This window comes from Cheilinus undulatus, linkage group 12 (genome assembly GCF_018320785.1).
Source record: "Cheilinus undulatus linkage group 12, ASM1832078v1, whole genome shotgun sequence".
Lineage (NCBI taxonomy): Eukaryota > Metazoa > Chordata > Actinopteri > Labriformes > Labridae > Cheilinus > Cheilinus undulatus.
This window is the reverse complement of record NC_054876.1, coordinates 50887819-50901771: the sequence shown is the minus strand read 5'-3', so window position 1 is coordinate 50901771 and position 13953 is coordinate 50887819. Positions and strand designations below refer to the sequence as shown.

Genomic DNA, 13953 nt, shown 5'->3' with positions numbered 1-13953 from the left:
AAAATGCCTCAAAAAGTCATATTTAAGAAGCAAGTATTTAATATCTTCAACAGAAAAAACAGAGATTTCTATAATTATTATTCATGTCAGCAGAAATGACTCTGAGATCTCAATGTTTCATGAGTTCAAGCGATGAAATGAGATTCCTCAGGAGGGGGTCTGGGCTCAGACCTAGAGACGGGGGAGGAGCTCAGACATCCAAAAGGATCTGCTCCTCCATGTCTAAAGGAACCAGTAGAGGTGGTTCAGGTATCTGATCAGGATGCCTCCTGTGGAGGTCTGCTAGGCACGTCCAACGACCCCGGGTAGACCGAGAACCCACTGGAGGGATTAGATATCCATCTGACCAGATGGATGGATGGATGGATGGATGGATGGATGGATGGATGCATGGATGGATGGATGGATGGGTGGATGGATGGGTGGATGGATGGATGGATGGATGCATGGATGGATGGATGGATGGATGGATGGATGGATGGATGGGTGGATGGATGGATGGATGGATGGATGGGTGGATGGATGGATGGATGCATGGATGGATGGATGGATGGATGGATGGGTGGATGGATGCATGCATGCATGGATGGATGGATGGATGGATGGATGGATGGATGGATGGATGGATGGATGGGTGGATGGATGGGTGGATGGATGGATGGATGGATGGATGGATGGATGGATGGATGGATGGATGGATGGATGGATGGATGGATGGGTGGATGGATGGATGGATGGGTGGATGGATGGATGGATGCATGGATGGATGGATGGATGGATGGATGGGTGGATGGATGGATGGATGCATGGATGGATGGATGGATGCATGGATGGATGGATGGATGGATGGATGGGTGGATGGATGCATGCATGCATGGATGGATGGATGGATGGTAAACAAAGGGGGCTTCTTGGGCCATTGGAACAATCTTAGTGGTAGACCAGGTCTGATCCTCCCTCTGTGGACGCTGCAGCCTTAAACTGTAGCTGATTACTGTAGCTGTATAAATCGTTGATCTCTGATGATTAAACTTTAACAACCTACAGCTGTGACTGATGTAGCCGTTAGCATAAAAACCCTGGCATTCCTCCATTTATATAGAAACTGCTTTAAACCTGCTCATGGTGGATATTGTTTATTGAGGCTGCTCCTCTTACATTTCTCCTCAGAATGACAGCATCTCTGCAGAAAGAATATAAATAATAAAGAATAAGTGAAAAGTGAGAAACGTGCCGTACCAGCCCCTGAAAAGACCGGAGACACGTGTGTCACATTTATAAAATGATTAGATTATATTCAAAAATTTCAGCTGTTAAAATCAGGCACTTCTCAGACTCCAGTGCTGTTTTATCGTCTGCATCTTCTCTGCTTTTATAAATCCTCCTCTTCTTCGTCGTCGCCCTCGCCGTCACTGTCCTCCAACAGCCGGGACTGTTGAGCCAGCCGCTGCGCCACAGCCGTTACCATGGCAGCGCCCTTCCCGCTGCCGTCCTCAGAGACGAGGAAGGTGATGTCACACTGGGGGGCGAGGAGGTGCACGGTCTCCTGGAGCTCATCACTGAAGCTGAAGAGGAGGAAGAGGAAGAAAAGGGAAAGGATGACAAATGCAACATTCAGATTTTTAAAATATTTCTGAGGCTCTCATCAGCTTTTCCAGAAACATCAGTTTCAGCTCAAACACAAATGTTGAAAAGGAAAGAAAAGTGATTTTCTCTCCTCACAAAGACAGAATGTGAGTTTATGCGTCACCACGGAGCGCCGTCTGCTGTCTGCTCACACACTGACTCAGAAATATCTCTGATCTCTTTACAGCTGAGGAACAAAGGTGAAAACTGGAGTCAGAAACACCAGCATCTGCTCTAACACACCAACGTCTGCTCTAAAACACCAGCATCTGCTCTAAAACACCAACGTCTGCTCTAAAACACCAGCGTCTGCTCTAAAACACCAACGTCTGCTCTAAAACACCAGCGTCTGCTCTAAAACACCAACGTCTGCTCTAAAACACCAGCGTCTGCTCTAACACACCAGCGTCTGCTCTAAAACACCAACGTCTGCTCTAACACACCAGCGTCTGCTCTAAAACACCAGCGTCTGCTCTAAAACACCAGCGTCTGCTCTAAAACACCAGCGTCTGCTCTAAAACACCAGCGTCTGCTCTAAAACACCAACGTCTGCTCTAACACACCAGCGTCTGCTCTAAAACACCAACGTCTGCTCTAAAACACCAACGTCTGCTCTAAAACACCAGCGTCTGCTCTAAAACACCAGCGTCTGCTCTAAAACACCAACGTCTGCTCTAAAACACCAGCGTCTGCTCTAAAACACCAACGTCTGCTCTAAAACACCAGCGTCTGCTCTAACACACCAGCGTCTGCTCTAAAACACCAGCGTCTGCTCTAAAACACCAGCGTCTGCTCTAAAACACCAACGTCTGCTCTAAAACACCAGCGTCTGCTCTAAAACACCAGCGTCTGCTCTAAAACACCAACGTCTGCTCTAAAACACCAACGTCTGCTCTAAAACACCAGCGTCTGCTCTAAAACACCAGCGTCTGCTCTAAAACACCAGCGTCTGCTCTAAAACACGTCTGGTCTAGCTAAGCAGAGTTCAAATATGAAATGATTTTAGTTTTAGTCGAGTCTAGTCACAAACATGACTTTTCTTTCCTTCCTGTTTCAAACTTTTGCATTACAGTTTTTTTCCAATTGCTAAAACACAATTTTGCAAACTAGGCTGGTTTTATTAAAATACTTAACACAATTCACAAAACCACACACCCAAACTGCAAAATAGCTTATATATCCTGCAAATGAAGCACTGCAACCAAAACTACATATAGCATTATCAAAATCAAACTTTTGCACCAAATGGCTCACACTTCATTCACATCACCAGATTTTTGTCTAACCAATTACACACTGTTGGGCATAATGAAAAGCACTCTCATCTTTAGTTTGCTTTGCCATGATACTAAAAAAAGTTAGATTGTTCACATGCACAGAAATATTTGCAGATAAACACACATGCTGTTGAAACATTTATTTTTCTATTTTTCACCAAACAAGTCCATGCAACTCATGCACAGCAGATATATTTGAACAAAAATATGCTCACAAGAAGCAGTAACTTGAAAAATAAATTGTAAGTAAAAGTAAAAATGTGCAGAAAAATATATATAAAAAAAAGAGGCAAGAAAAATTGCACCCACATCGATTTCATCACATGCCTCTTCCATAGCCTGCACAAGCCAGCTAAGGTTGCTCTGATTTCATTTAAAAGTTGTTGTCTTCTTTGGCCATGAACTCCTCTACCAGCTCTACCCCTACCTCCTCAGCTCCTCAGCTCACCCTCCTTCTTCCTCTTCCTCTCTCTGCAGCATCTTCCATTGTTGTAAAAAAAAAAGGTGCTCACCTGTGGTCTTCTTGTAGTGCTTACTTCCTGTTTGAAGTGCTAACGATTAACCATTGAGGTGTTCAGCCAGGTGACACATATATTGGCCAATTAAGCTCATGTGTCATTTCGAATGGCAGTGTTTGGAAATGGCAAACATGTGACTTTATGTCAGATTGTTGTGTTCAGTGCATTTAAAAAGTGCCATTTTGAATTGCAACATGTGTGTAAAGCAGAAATGTGTTTAGAGTTTTGGAGACTTGAGAAGAGGTTTTGCTCCGTGTGTGTCAGTTTAAATAATTGTGCTATGCTTGTCATTTTAGTGTGTTAGCAATTGGAAAAAACTGTAACTCAGAGAAAACCTTTATCAAGGTGAAATATGGGGGATTTTTGCTCTGAAATGTCTTTATTTAAATTAAATGACTTCTGGTGTGTTGTATCTGTCAGCTGAGTACTAACATGAATAAAAATATTTCTGTTCATTTTCAGAGGCTGAGAAATCTTCATGTTTCTACGTAGCTGTAGCAGACATCATGTCCTGGACTAACACTGACCTAATGCTGTGTTAGTCCTGACAGAGGCGGTTTAACCTCAGCATACAGTCATCAGAGCTGTGCATTCAATATAAGGGGGGTCTCAGCAAGTCCTCTAATGAGTAAGAGCTGATTTTAACAGAAATAAGGGGCCAAGAATGAAAACAATGCTTTAAATAAACTTAGCATAAAAAGTGAGGAAATGAGGGGGAGGAGCCAGGCTGGTGACCAGCATGAGGGGGAGGAGCCAGGCTGTTGTGGGTGTGTCTGGTTCTTCTACTGAGGCTCCTGTTTGTTAATAAATAAAGTGTTAAATCACCAGTATGTCTTGTTTTTTAGGTTCAATCCTATTCACCAAACAAGAGCCAGCAGCAGAATCAGCTGTTTGGTATTTGCAGAGATCTGTCAGAGTTTAATCCTCAGCTCTGCTGCTCATCCCACAAATGCATGCTCCACACAAATGTGAAACACTGCCAGCCCATCAAACCATCCTGAGAGTCTGGACCTGGATTATGTTTAGAGGAGTCCAACATTTGTTCATCCAGAATAATCTAAGTAATAATCTTTGATTTACCTCAGCTTTAGTGAATTAAAATGAGAAAAAACACAACCAAAAGTAGGTTTAGATGCTGATTGAATATGCTTAAAGGTAAAACGCCTACATCCCAGCGATTAATGGCTAATAAGCCAATCATATTAAAGCATTTGGTGGCCTATCAGATTCCCTCGTTGGCCACCAACAGCTCCACTCCTGGTCAGGATGGGAATGGGAGGGGAGACCCTAACCCTAATCCTCCACATTCAGACCCAGAGAACTGTTCCTGCAGACTCTAGAGAGTCGGAGCTGAGTGTGACTGGAGCTTTAACACCAAGCCTGAGAGCAGACAGCAGAGCTAATGAGCTCTGTTTGTAAAGTTTTCTTTATTCACGAGGGATTTATGGATTTAGATTTCAGTATCAGGTTTACGGTTTATGGTGTTGTCTCAATCACAGGTCAGAATGTTTGTTTATCAATGGAAACGTGGAATGGATGGTAACGTCATGTTTCTACATTAAAATCCCACATATACCCTCATATTCCCTCTTACTTTGGGTGTTTCTTGTACACTGTCCCGTCCACCCCCACGGTGGTCTTCAGATGGTCCAGCCCGCGGTTCTCTCGTATGCGGGTGACGATGGTGGCGAGGGCAGCGGCGCAAAGACGGGCGGAGCGAGAGGAGACGGTGTCACAGACCAAACGCACCACACGGGAGTCGACTTCATCCCAGTCCAGACCCAACTCGGTGAGAATCCTCTGGGCGTTCTCCAAACCGGTGTCCGGCCTGAAGCAGAGACACGGAGACCAAAACCATGAGGAGAGGACTAAAGAGGTCACAAAGGTCACATGATCTCAAAACATTTAGTTTAATAAGGAGGAAACAAACATGAGCTGTGCTTTTCATGCTCCGTCCATAAATCACAGCTGTTATATTCAGATAAATAAGCTTACTGTAACTGAAGCTACTGTAGCTAAATGTAGCTAGCTGTAAGCTACCTGTATCTATTACTGTGTAAACTGTAGCTAGCTGTCAGCTACCTGTATCTGACTGTGTAAACTGTAGCTAAATGAAGCTAGCTGTCAGCTACCTGTATCTATTACTGTGTAAACTGTAGCTAGCTGTCAGCTGCTAGCTGTGAGCTGTGCTTTTTATGCTCCGTCCATAAATCACAGCTGTTATATTCAGATAAATAAGCTTACCTCCACTTTTTAAATATTCAATCAACAAACCGTCAGAAACTTCAAAAACTAAAGTCACAATAATTCCAGAAGCTTCTTCATTCAGCTCTCTGCAGAGGTCTTTTCTCCTCCTCAGGTTTCAGGTTGTGTGTTGTGAATGTGTGTTAATATAACAGAAGCTTGATGGTAAAGGTCTCTGCAGACTTTCTGAGGTCAATGACGGTAACTAAGAGCTCAGGTTACAGGTGAGCTGTCGGACAGGTTTATCAGTGAAGGTAAGGAACTAGAGAGCTGACTGGAGTCTGTCTGTAAACTCTGTAAAATCGCAGCAAACGTTAAAACAGCAAAAGGCAAACTGTAGATTCCACACCTTTAAGTCACCAAGCAGGTTACAGAATTCACACGCACACCACACCATTGAATCCTGAAGCAGTGAGAACAATCCAGGATTCACGTCATCATCACAAAGCCTGCAGAACTTCAACTACATTTCACCCTAGAGCCCAAAGATTTCCTAAATTCAGCAAATGTGAGAGTCCACTCTCAGCTACAAACTCTGACAACAGTTCTGTTTTTATCATGTGGAGAGCAACGACGACTTCACCTTCAAAACAGGAAACCTTCTGCCATTAAATGCTACTATAGAGAACACAAGCTACATGTAGCTAGCTGTCAGCTACCTTATCTATGACTGTGTAAACTGTAGCTAAATGAAGCTAGCTGTCAGCTACCTTATCTATGACTGTGTAAACTGTAGCTAAATGTAGCTAGCTGTCAGCTACCTGTATCTGACTGTGTAAACTGTAGCTAAATGAAGCTAGCTGTCAGCTACCTGTATCTGACTGTGTAAACTGTAGCTAAATGTAGCTAGCTGTCAGCTACCTGTATCTGACTGTGTAAACTGTAGCTAAATGTAGCTAGCTGTCAGCTACCTGTATCTGACTGTGTAAACTGTAGCTAAATGAAGCTAGCTGTCAGCTACCTGTATCTGACTGTGTAAACTGTAGCTAAATGTAGCTAGCTGTCAGCTACCTTATCTAGGACTGTGTAAACTGTAGCTAAATGTAGCTAGCTGTCAGCTACCTGTATCTGGCTGTGTAAACTGTAGCTAAATGTAGCTAGCTGTCAGCTACCTGTATCTGACTGTGTAAACTGTAGCTAAATGAAGCTAGCTGTCAGCTACCTGTATCTGACTGTGTAAACTGTAGCTAAATGAAGCTAGCTGTCAGCTACCTTATCTATGACTGTGTAAATTGTAGCTAAATGTAGCTAGCTGTCAGCTACCTGTATCTGACTGTGTAAACTGTAGCTAAATGTAGCTAGCTGTCAGCTACCTGTATCTGACTGTGTAAACTGTAGCTAAATGTAGCTAGCTGTCAGCTACCTGTATCTGACTGTGTAAACTGTAGCTAAATGAAGCTAGCTGTCAGCTATCTTATCTATGACTGTGTAAACTGTAGCTAAATGTAGCTAGCTGTCAGCTACCTGTATCTGACTGTGTAAACTGTAGCTAAATGTAGCTAGCTGTCAGCTACCTGTATCTGACTGTGTAAACTGTAGCTAAATGTAGCTAGCTGTCAGCTACCTGTATCTGACTGTGTAAACTGTAGCTAAATGTAGCTAGCTGTCAGCTACCTGTATCTGACTGTGTAAACTGTAGCTAAATGAAGCTAGCTGTCAGCTAAATGTATCTGACTGTGTAAACTGTAGCTAAATGTAGCTAGCTGTCAGCTACCTGTATCTGACTGTGTAAACTGTAGCTAAATGTAGCTAGCTGTCAGCTACCTGTATCTGACTGTGTAAACTGTAGCTAAATGTAGCTAGCTGTCAGCTACCTGTATCTGACTGTGTAAACTGTAGCTAAATGAAGCTAGCTGTCAGCTACCTGTATCTGACTGTGTAAACTGTAGCTAAATGTAGCTAGCTGTCAGCTACCTTATCTATAACTGTGTAAACTGTAGCTAAATGTAGCTAGCTGTCAGCTACCTGTATCTGGCTGTGTAAACTGTAGCTAAATGTAGCTAGCTGTCAGCTACCTGTATCTGACTGTGTAAACTGTAGCTAAATGAAGCTAGCTGTCAGCTACCTGTATCTGACTGTGTAAACTGTAGCTAAATGAAGCTAGCTGTCAGCTACCTTATCTATGACTGTGTAAATTGTAGCTAAATGTAGCTAGCTGTCAGCTACCTGTATCTGACTGTGTAAACTGTAGCTAAATGTAGCTAGCTGTCAGCTACCTGTATCTGACTGTGTAAACTGTAGCTAAATGTAGCTAGCTGTCAGCTACCTGTATCTGACTGTGTAAACTGTAGCTAAATGAAGCTAGCTGTCAGCTATCTTATCTATGACTGTGTAAACTGTAGCTAAATGTAGCTAGCTGTCAGCTACCTGTATCTGACTGTGTAAACTGTAGCTAAATGTAGCTAGCTGTCAGCTACCTGTATCTGACTGTGTAAACTGTAGCTAAATGTAGCTAGCTGTCAGCTACCTGTATCTGACTGTGTAAACTGTAGCTAAATGAAGCTAGCTGTCAGCTAAATGTATCTGACTGTGTAAACTGTAGCTAAATGTAGCTAGCTGTCAGCTACCTGTATCTGACTGTGTAAACTGTAGCTAAATGTAGCTAGCTGTCAGCTACCTGTATCTGACTGTGTAAACTGTAGCTAAATGTAGCTAGCTGTCAGCTACCTGTATCTGACTGTGTAAACTGTAGCTAAATGAAGCTAGCTGTCAGCTACCTGTATCTGACTGTGTAAACTGTAGCTAAATGTAGCTAGCTGTCAGCTACCTTATCTATAACTGTGTAAACTGTAGCTAAATGTAGCTAGCTGTCAGCTACCTGTATCTGGCTGTGTAAACTGTAGCTAAATGTAGCTAGCTGTCAGCTACCTGTATCTGACTGTGTAAACTGTAGCTAAATGAAGCTAGCTGTCAGCTACCTGTATCTGACTGTGTAAACTGTAGCTAAATGAAGCTAGCTGTCAGCTACCTTATCTAGGACTGTGTAAACTGTAGCTAAATGTAGCTAGCTGTCAGCTACCTGTATCTGACTGTGTAAACTGTAGCTAAATGTATCTAGCTGTCAGCTACCTGTATCTGACTGTGTAAACTGTAGCTAAATGAAGCTAGCTGTCGGCTATCTTATCTATGACTGTGTAAACTGTAGCTAAATGTAGCTAGCTGTCAGCTACCTGTATCTGACTGTGTAAACTGTAGCTTAATGTAGCTAGCTGTCAGCTACCTGTATCTGACTGTGTAAACTGTAGCTAAATGTAGCTAGCTGTCAGCTACCTGTATCTGACTGTGTAAACTGTAGCTAAATGTAGCTAGCTGTCAGCTACCTGTATCTGACTGTGTAAACTGTAGCTAAATGAAGCTAGCTGTCAGCTATCTTATCTATGACTGTGTAAACTGTAGCTAAATGTAGCTAGCTGTCAGCTACCTGTATCTGACTGTGTAAACTGTAGCTAAATGTAGCTAGCTGTCAGCTACCTGTATCTGACTGTGTAAACTGTAGCTAAATGTAGCTAGCTGTCAGCTACCTGTATCTGACTGTGTAAACTGTAGCTAAATGAAGCTAGCTGTCAGCTACCTGTATCTGACTGTGTAAACTGTAGCTAAATGTAGCTAGCTGTCAGCTACCTGTATCTGACTGTGTAAACTGTAGCTAAATGTAGCTAGCTGTCAGCTACCTGTATCTGACTGTGTAAACTGTAGCTAAATGTAGCTAGCTGTCAGCTACCTGTATCTGACTGTGTAAACTGTAGCTAAATGAAGCTAGCTGTCAGCTACCTGTATCTGACTGTGTAAACTGTAGCTAAATGTAGCTAGCTGTCAGCTACCTGTATCTGACTGTGTAAACTGTAGCTAAATGTAGCTAGCTGTCAGCTACCTGTATCTGACTGTGTAAACTGTAGCTAAATGTAGCTAGCTGTCAGCTACCTTATCTATGACTGTGTAAACTGTAGCTAAATGTAGCTAGCTGTCAGCTACCTGTATCTGACTGTGTATACTGTAGCTAAATGTAGCTAGCTTTCAGCTACCTTATCTATGACTGTGTAAACTGTAGCTAAATGTAGCTAGCTGTCAGCTACCTGTATCTGACTGTGTAAACTGTAGCTAAATGAAGCTAGCTGTCAGCTACCTGTATCTTTAACTGTGTAAACTATAGCTACATGTAGCTAGCTGTCAGCTACCTGTTTTTAACTGTGTAAACTGTAGCTACATGTAGCTGGCTGTCAGCTACCTGTTTTTTTACTGTGTAAACTGTAGCTTAATGTAGCTAGCTGTCAGCTACTTGTATCTTTAACTGTGTAAACTGTAGCTAAATATAGCTAGCTGTCAGCTACCTGTATCTTTAACCGTGTAAACTGTAGCTAAATATAGCTAGCTGTCAGCTACTTGTATCTTTAACTGTGTAAACTGTAGCTAAATGTAGCTAGCTGTCAGCTACCTGTATCTTTAACTGTGTAAACTGTAGCTAAATGTAGCTGGCTGTCAGCTACCTGTATCTTTAACTGTGTAAACTGTAGCTACATGTAGCTAGCTACCTGTTTTTAACTGTGTAAACTGTAGCTACATGTAGCTAGCTGTCAGCTACCTGTTTTTAACTGTGTAAACTGTAGCTAAATGTAGCTGGCTGTCAGCTACTTGTATCTTTAACTGTGTAAACTGTAGCTAAATGTAGCTAGCTGTCAGCTACTTGTATCTTTAACTGTGTAAACTGTAGCTAAATGTAGCTAGCTGTCAGCTACCTGTTTTTAACTGTGTAAACTGTAGCTACATGTAGCTAGCTGTCAGCTACCTGTATCTTTAACTGTGTAAACTGTAGCTAAATGTAGCTAGCTGTCAGCTACCTGTATCTTTAACTGTGTAAACTGTAGCTACATGTAGCTAGCTACCTGTTTTTAACTGTGTAAACTGTAGCTACATGTAGCTAGCTGTCAGCTACCTGTATCTTTGACTGTGTAAACTGTAGCTTAATGTAGCTAGCTGTCAGCTACCTGTATCTTTAACTGTGTAAACTGTAGCTACATGTAGCTAGCTGTCAGCTACCTGTTTTTAACTGTGTAAACTGTAGATACATGTAGCTAGCTGTCAGCTACCTGTATCTTTAACTGTGTAAACTGTAGCTACATGTAGCTAGCTGTCAGCTACCTGTATCTTTAACTGTGTAAACTGTAGCCACATGTAGCTAGCTGTCAGCTACCTGTATCTTTAACTGTGTAAACTGTAGCTACATGTAGCTAGCTACCTGTTTTTAACTGTGTAAACTGTAGCTACATGTAGCTAGCTGTCAGCTACCTGTATCTTTAACTGTGTAAACTGTAGCTAAATGTAGCTAGCTGTCAGCTACCTGTATCTTTAACTGTGTAAACTGTAGCTAAATGTAGCTGGCTGTCAGCTATCTGTATCTTTAACTGTGTAAACTGTAGCTAAATGTAGCTAGCTGTCAGCTACCTGTATCTTTAACTGTGTAAACTGTAGCTACATGTAGCTAGCTGTCAGCTACCTGTATCTTTAACTGTGTAAACTGTAGCTACATGTAGCTAGCTGTCAGCTACCTGTTTTTAACTGTGTAAACTGTAGCTAAATGTAGCTGGCTGTCAGCTACTTGTATCTTTAACTGTGTAAACTGTAGCTAAATGTAGCTAGCTGTCAGCTACCTGTATCTGACTGTGTAAACTGTAGCTAAATGTAGCTAGCTGTCAGCTACCTTATCTATGACTGTGTAAACTGTAGCTAAATGTAGCTAGCTGTCAGCTACCTGTATCTGACTGTGTATACTGTAGCTAAATGTAGCTAGCTTTCAGCTACCTTATCTATGACTGTGTAAACTGTAGCTAAATGTAGCTAGCTGTCAGCTACCTGTATCTGACTGTGTAAACTGTAGCTAAATGAAGCTAGCTGTCAGCTACCTGTATCTTTAACTGTGTAAACTATAGCTACATGTAGCTAGCTGTCAGCTACCTGTTTTTAACTGTGTAAACTGTAGCTACATGTAGCTGGCTGTCAGCTACCTGTTTTTTTACTGTGTAAACTGTAGCTTAATGTAGCTAGCTGTCAGCTACTTGTATCTTTAACTGTGTAAACTGTAGCTAAATATAGCTAGCTGTCAGCTACCTGTATCTTTAACTGTGTAAACTGTAGCTAAATATAGCTAGCTGTCAGCTACTTGTATCTTTAACTGTGTAAACTGTAGCTACATGTAGCTAGCTGTCAGCTACCTGTATCTTTAACTGTGTAAACTGTAGCTAAATGTAGCTGGCTGTCAGCTACCTGTATCTTTAACTGTGTAAACTGTAGCTACATGTAGCTAGCTACCTGTTTTTAACTGTGTAAACTGTAGCTACATGTAGCTAGCTGTCAGCTACCTGTTTTTAACTGTGTAAACTGTAGCTAAATGTAGCTAGCTGTCAGCTACCTGTATCTGACTGTGTAAACTGTAGCTAAATGTAGCTAGCTGTCAGCTACCTGTATCTGACTGTGTAAACTGTAGCTAAATGTAGCTAGCTGTCAGCTACCTGTATCTGACTGTGTAAACTGTAGCTAAATGAAGCTAGCTGTCAGCTACCTGTATCTGACTGTGTAAACTGTAGCTAAATGAAGCTAGCTGTCAGCTACCTGTATCTGACTGTGTAAACTGTAGCTAAATGAAGCTAGCTGTCAGCTACCTTATCTATGACTGTGTAAACTGTAGCTAAATGTAGCTAGCTGTCAGCTACCTGTATCTGACTGTGTAAACTGTAGCTAAATGTAGCTAGCTGTCAGCTACCTGTATCTTTAACTGTGTAAACTGTAGCTAAATGTAGCTAGCTGTCAGCTACCTGTATCTTTAACTGTGTAAACTGTAGCTACATGTAGCTAGCTGTCAGCTACCTGTATCTTTAACTGTGTAAACTGTAGCTAAATCGAGCTAGCTGTCAGCTATCTGTATCTTTAACTGTGTAAACTGTAGCTAAATCTAGCTAGCTGTCAGCTTCCTGTATCTTTAACTGTGTAAACTGTAGCTACATGTAGCTAGCTGTCAGCTACCTGTATCTTTAACTGTGTAAACTGTAGCTACATGTAGCTAGCTGTCAGCAGTGGTTCTCCTCCATCAGGATATCTGAAGGTAAATGTTGAAGCTGTTTTTTATCGGTGACAGTGAAGCTGCTCTGGTCAGGGACGGTTAAATCCCTCTACCCTGCTGCACAGATTTCTCTGAAGGTTAGGGCTCAGGTCGCCCAGTATTCCTGGCCGGTTTCATGTTCCTAGCATGTTCCAGTCCCAGGACTTGGACTCAGACTGGTTTAAGAAGCAGCAGCAGACACTCACTCTTCAATCTCTGAGATGAACCTGGTCTCGAATCTTTCCGGCGTCTTCAGTGCGTCTGACTTCCGTCCTTGGAACAGAAGGTTGTCCTCTGTCAGCTTCAGCAGCAGCAGCCGGACGATCTCTCCGAGGTACATTCCACTGATCATCTTCTCAAACCTACGGGCAGAGAGGAATCGTGGGAGGAAGAAGATCTTAGGACCCTCTTAGGACCTTGTTTAAAGCCAGTCCTTTAATCTGATAGGTTATCTGCATCCCTACGTGTGGACTCCAGGGTTGATGGACGTCTTGTCCACCTCCACGTCAAACTCGGTCTGGATTTCTCTGAGGGAGCCGTCGTCTCCAAAGCCGCCCCACTCGGTGTTGATGCACATCCGGCCGTCCTCGCCCTGCACCCGCTTTATGTTCTTTATCTCCTCCATGTAGCACGCGTTAGTCCCCGTACCTGCAGAGGAACACATCTGATTGGTTACCTGGTTTCACTGCTCTGATTCAAACAGGGGTGTTTGATTTAGTGGTCAGTTTAACCTGAAATCAGACAAGCTCAACTGTAGTCGCCTCATCCATTTAACTGTTCACTCACAAACAAACGTACTCAGAAGCATTTAATCACTTCCAGAGGGAGAACGTTTGCTTCATACAGCCAGATCTGAGACTAACGAGAGCAGAGAAGAGGAGACGCTTCACTGCAGCAGCATCCTCATTATATCTGACAACAAACCGCTACTGTTCACAGGATAAACACGCCGACGGCCTTAAACCTACATGTCCTCTAACACCTGAAGAAGAGACTCATGTGTGATGAGTTTAGGTCTGAGGAACAATAAAGACGATCTCTGAGTCTATACCGTTATCAAATGTAATAAAATAAACACATCTGTGCGTGGTTAAGGCTTCTGGAGCTTTCTCCTGTTAGGAGGAATGGTTATCTAACCACAGAGGTTACTGTCAGCTGTTTCTGAGAGCATCCATAGATGTGGAATAAAACTGATGGA

The 13953-nt window shown here is 42.5% G+C and overlaps 1 protein-coding gene across 2 annotated transcripts in view; it reads right to left on the bottom strand.

Moving 5' to 3' along the window:
* Nucleotides 1-782: 782 nt before the first annotated feature.
* The window catches only part of LOC121519340 (hexokinase-2-like), a 67763-nt gene continuing 54592 nt past the window's right edge, over nt 783-13953 (bottom strand). The window contains exons 8-12 of one of the 2 annotated variants that reach the window (XM_041802241.1): nt 13220-13403; nt 12962-13117; nt 5016-5249; nt 1328-1565; nt 783-1183 (exon numbers count right to left, since the gene is read on the bottom strand). In XM_041802241.1, the coding sequence (XP_041658175.1) occupies nt 1373-1565; nt 5016-5249; nt 12962-13117; nt 13220-13403 (767 nt within the window). In that variant the 3' untranslated portion in view covers nt 783-1183; nt 1328-1372. Of the gene's footprint in view, nt 1566-5015; nt 5250-12961; nt 13118-13219; nt 13404-13953 lie in introns of both variants that reach the window. The other variant, XM_041802240.1, reaches the window with a different exon arrangement.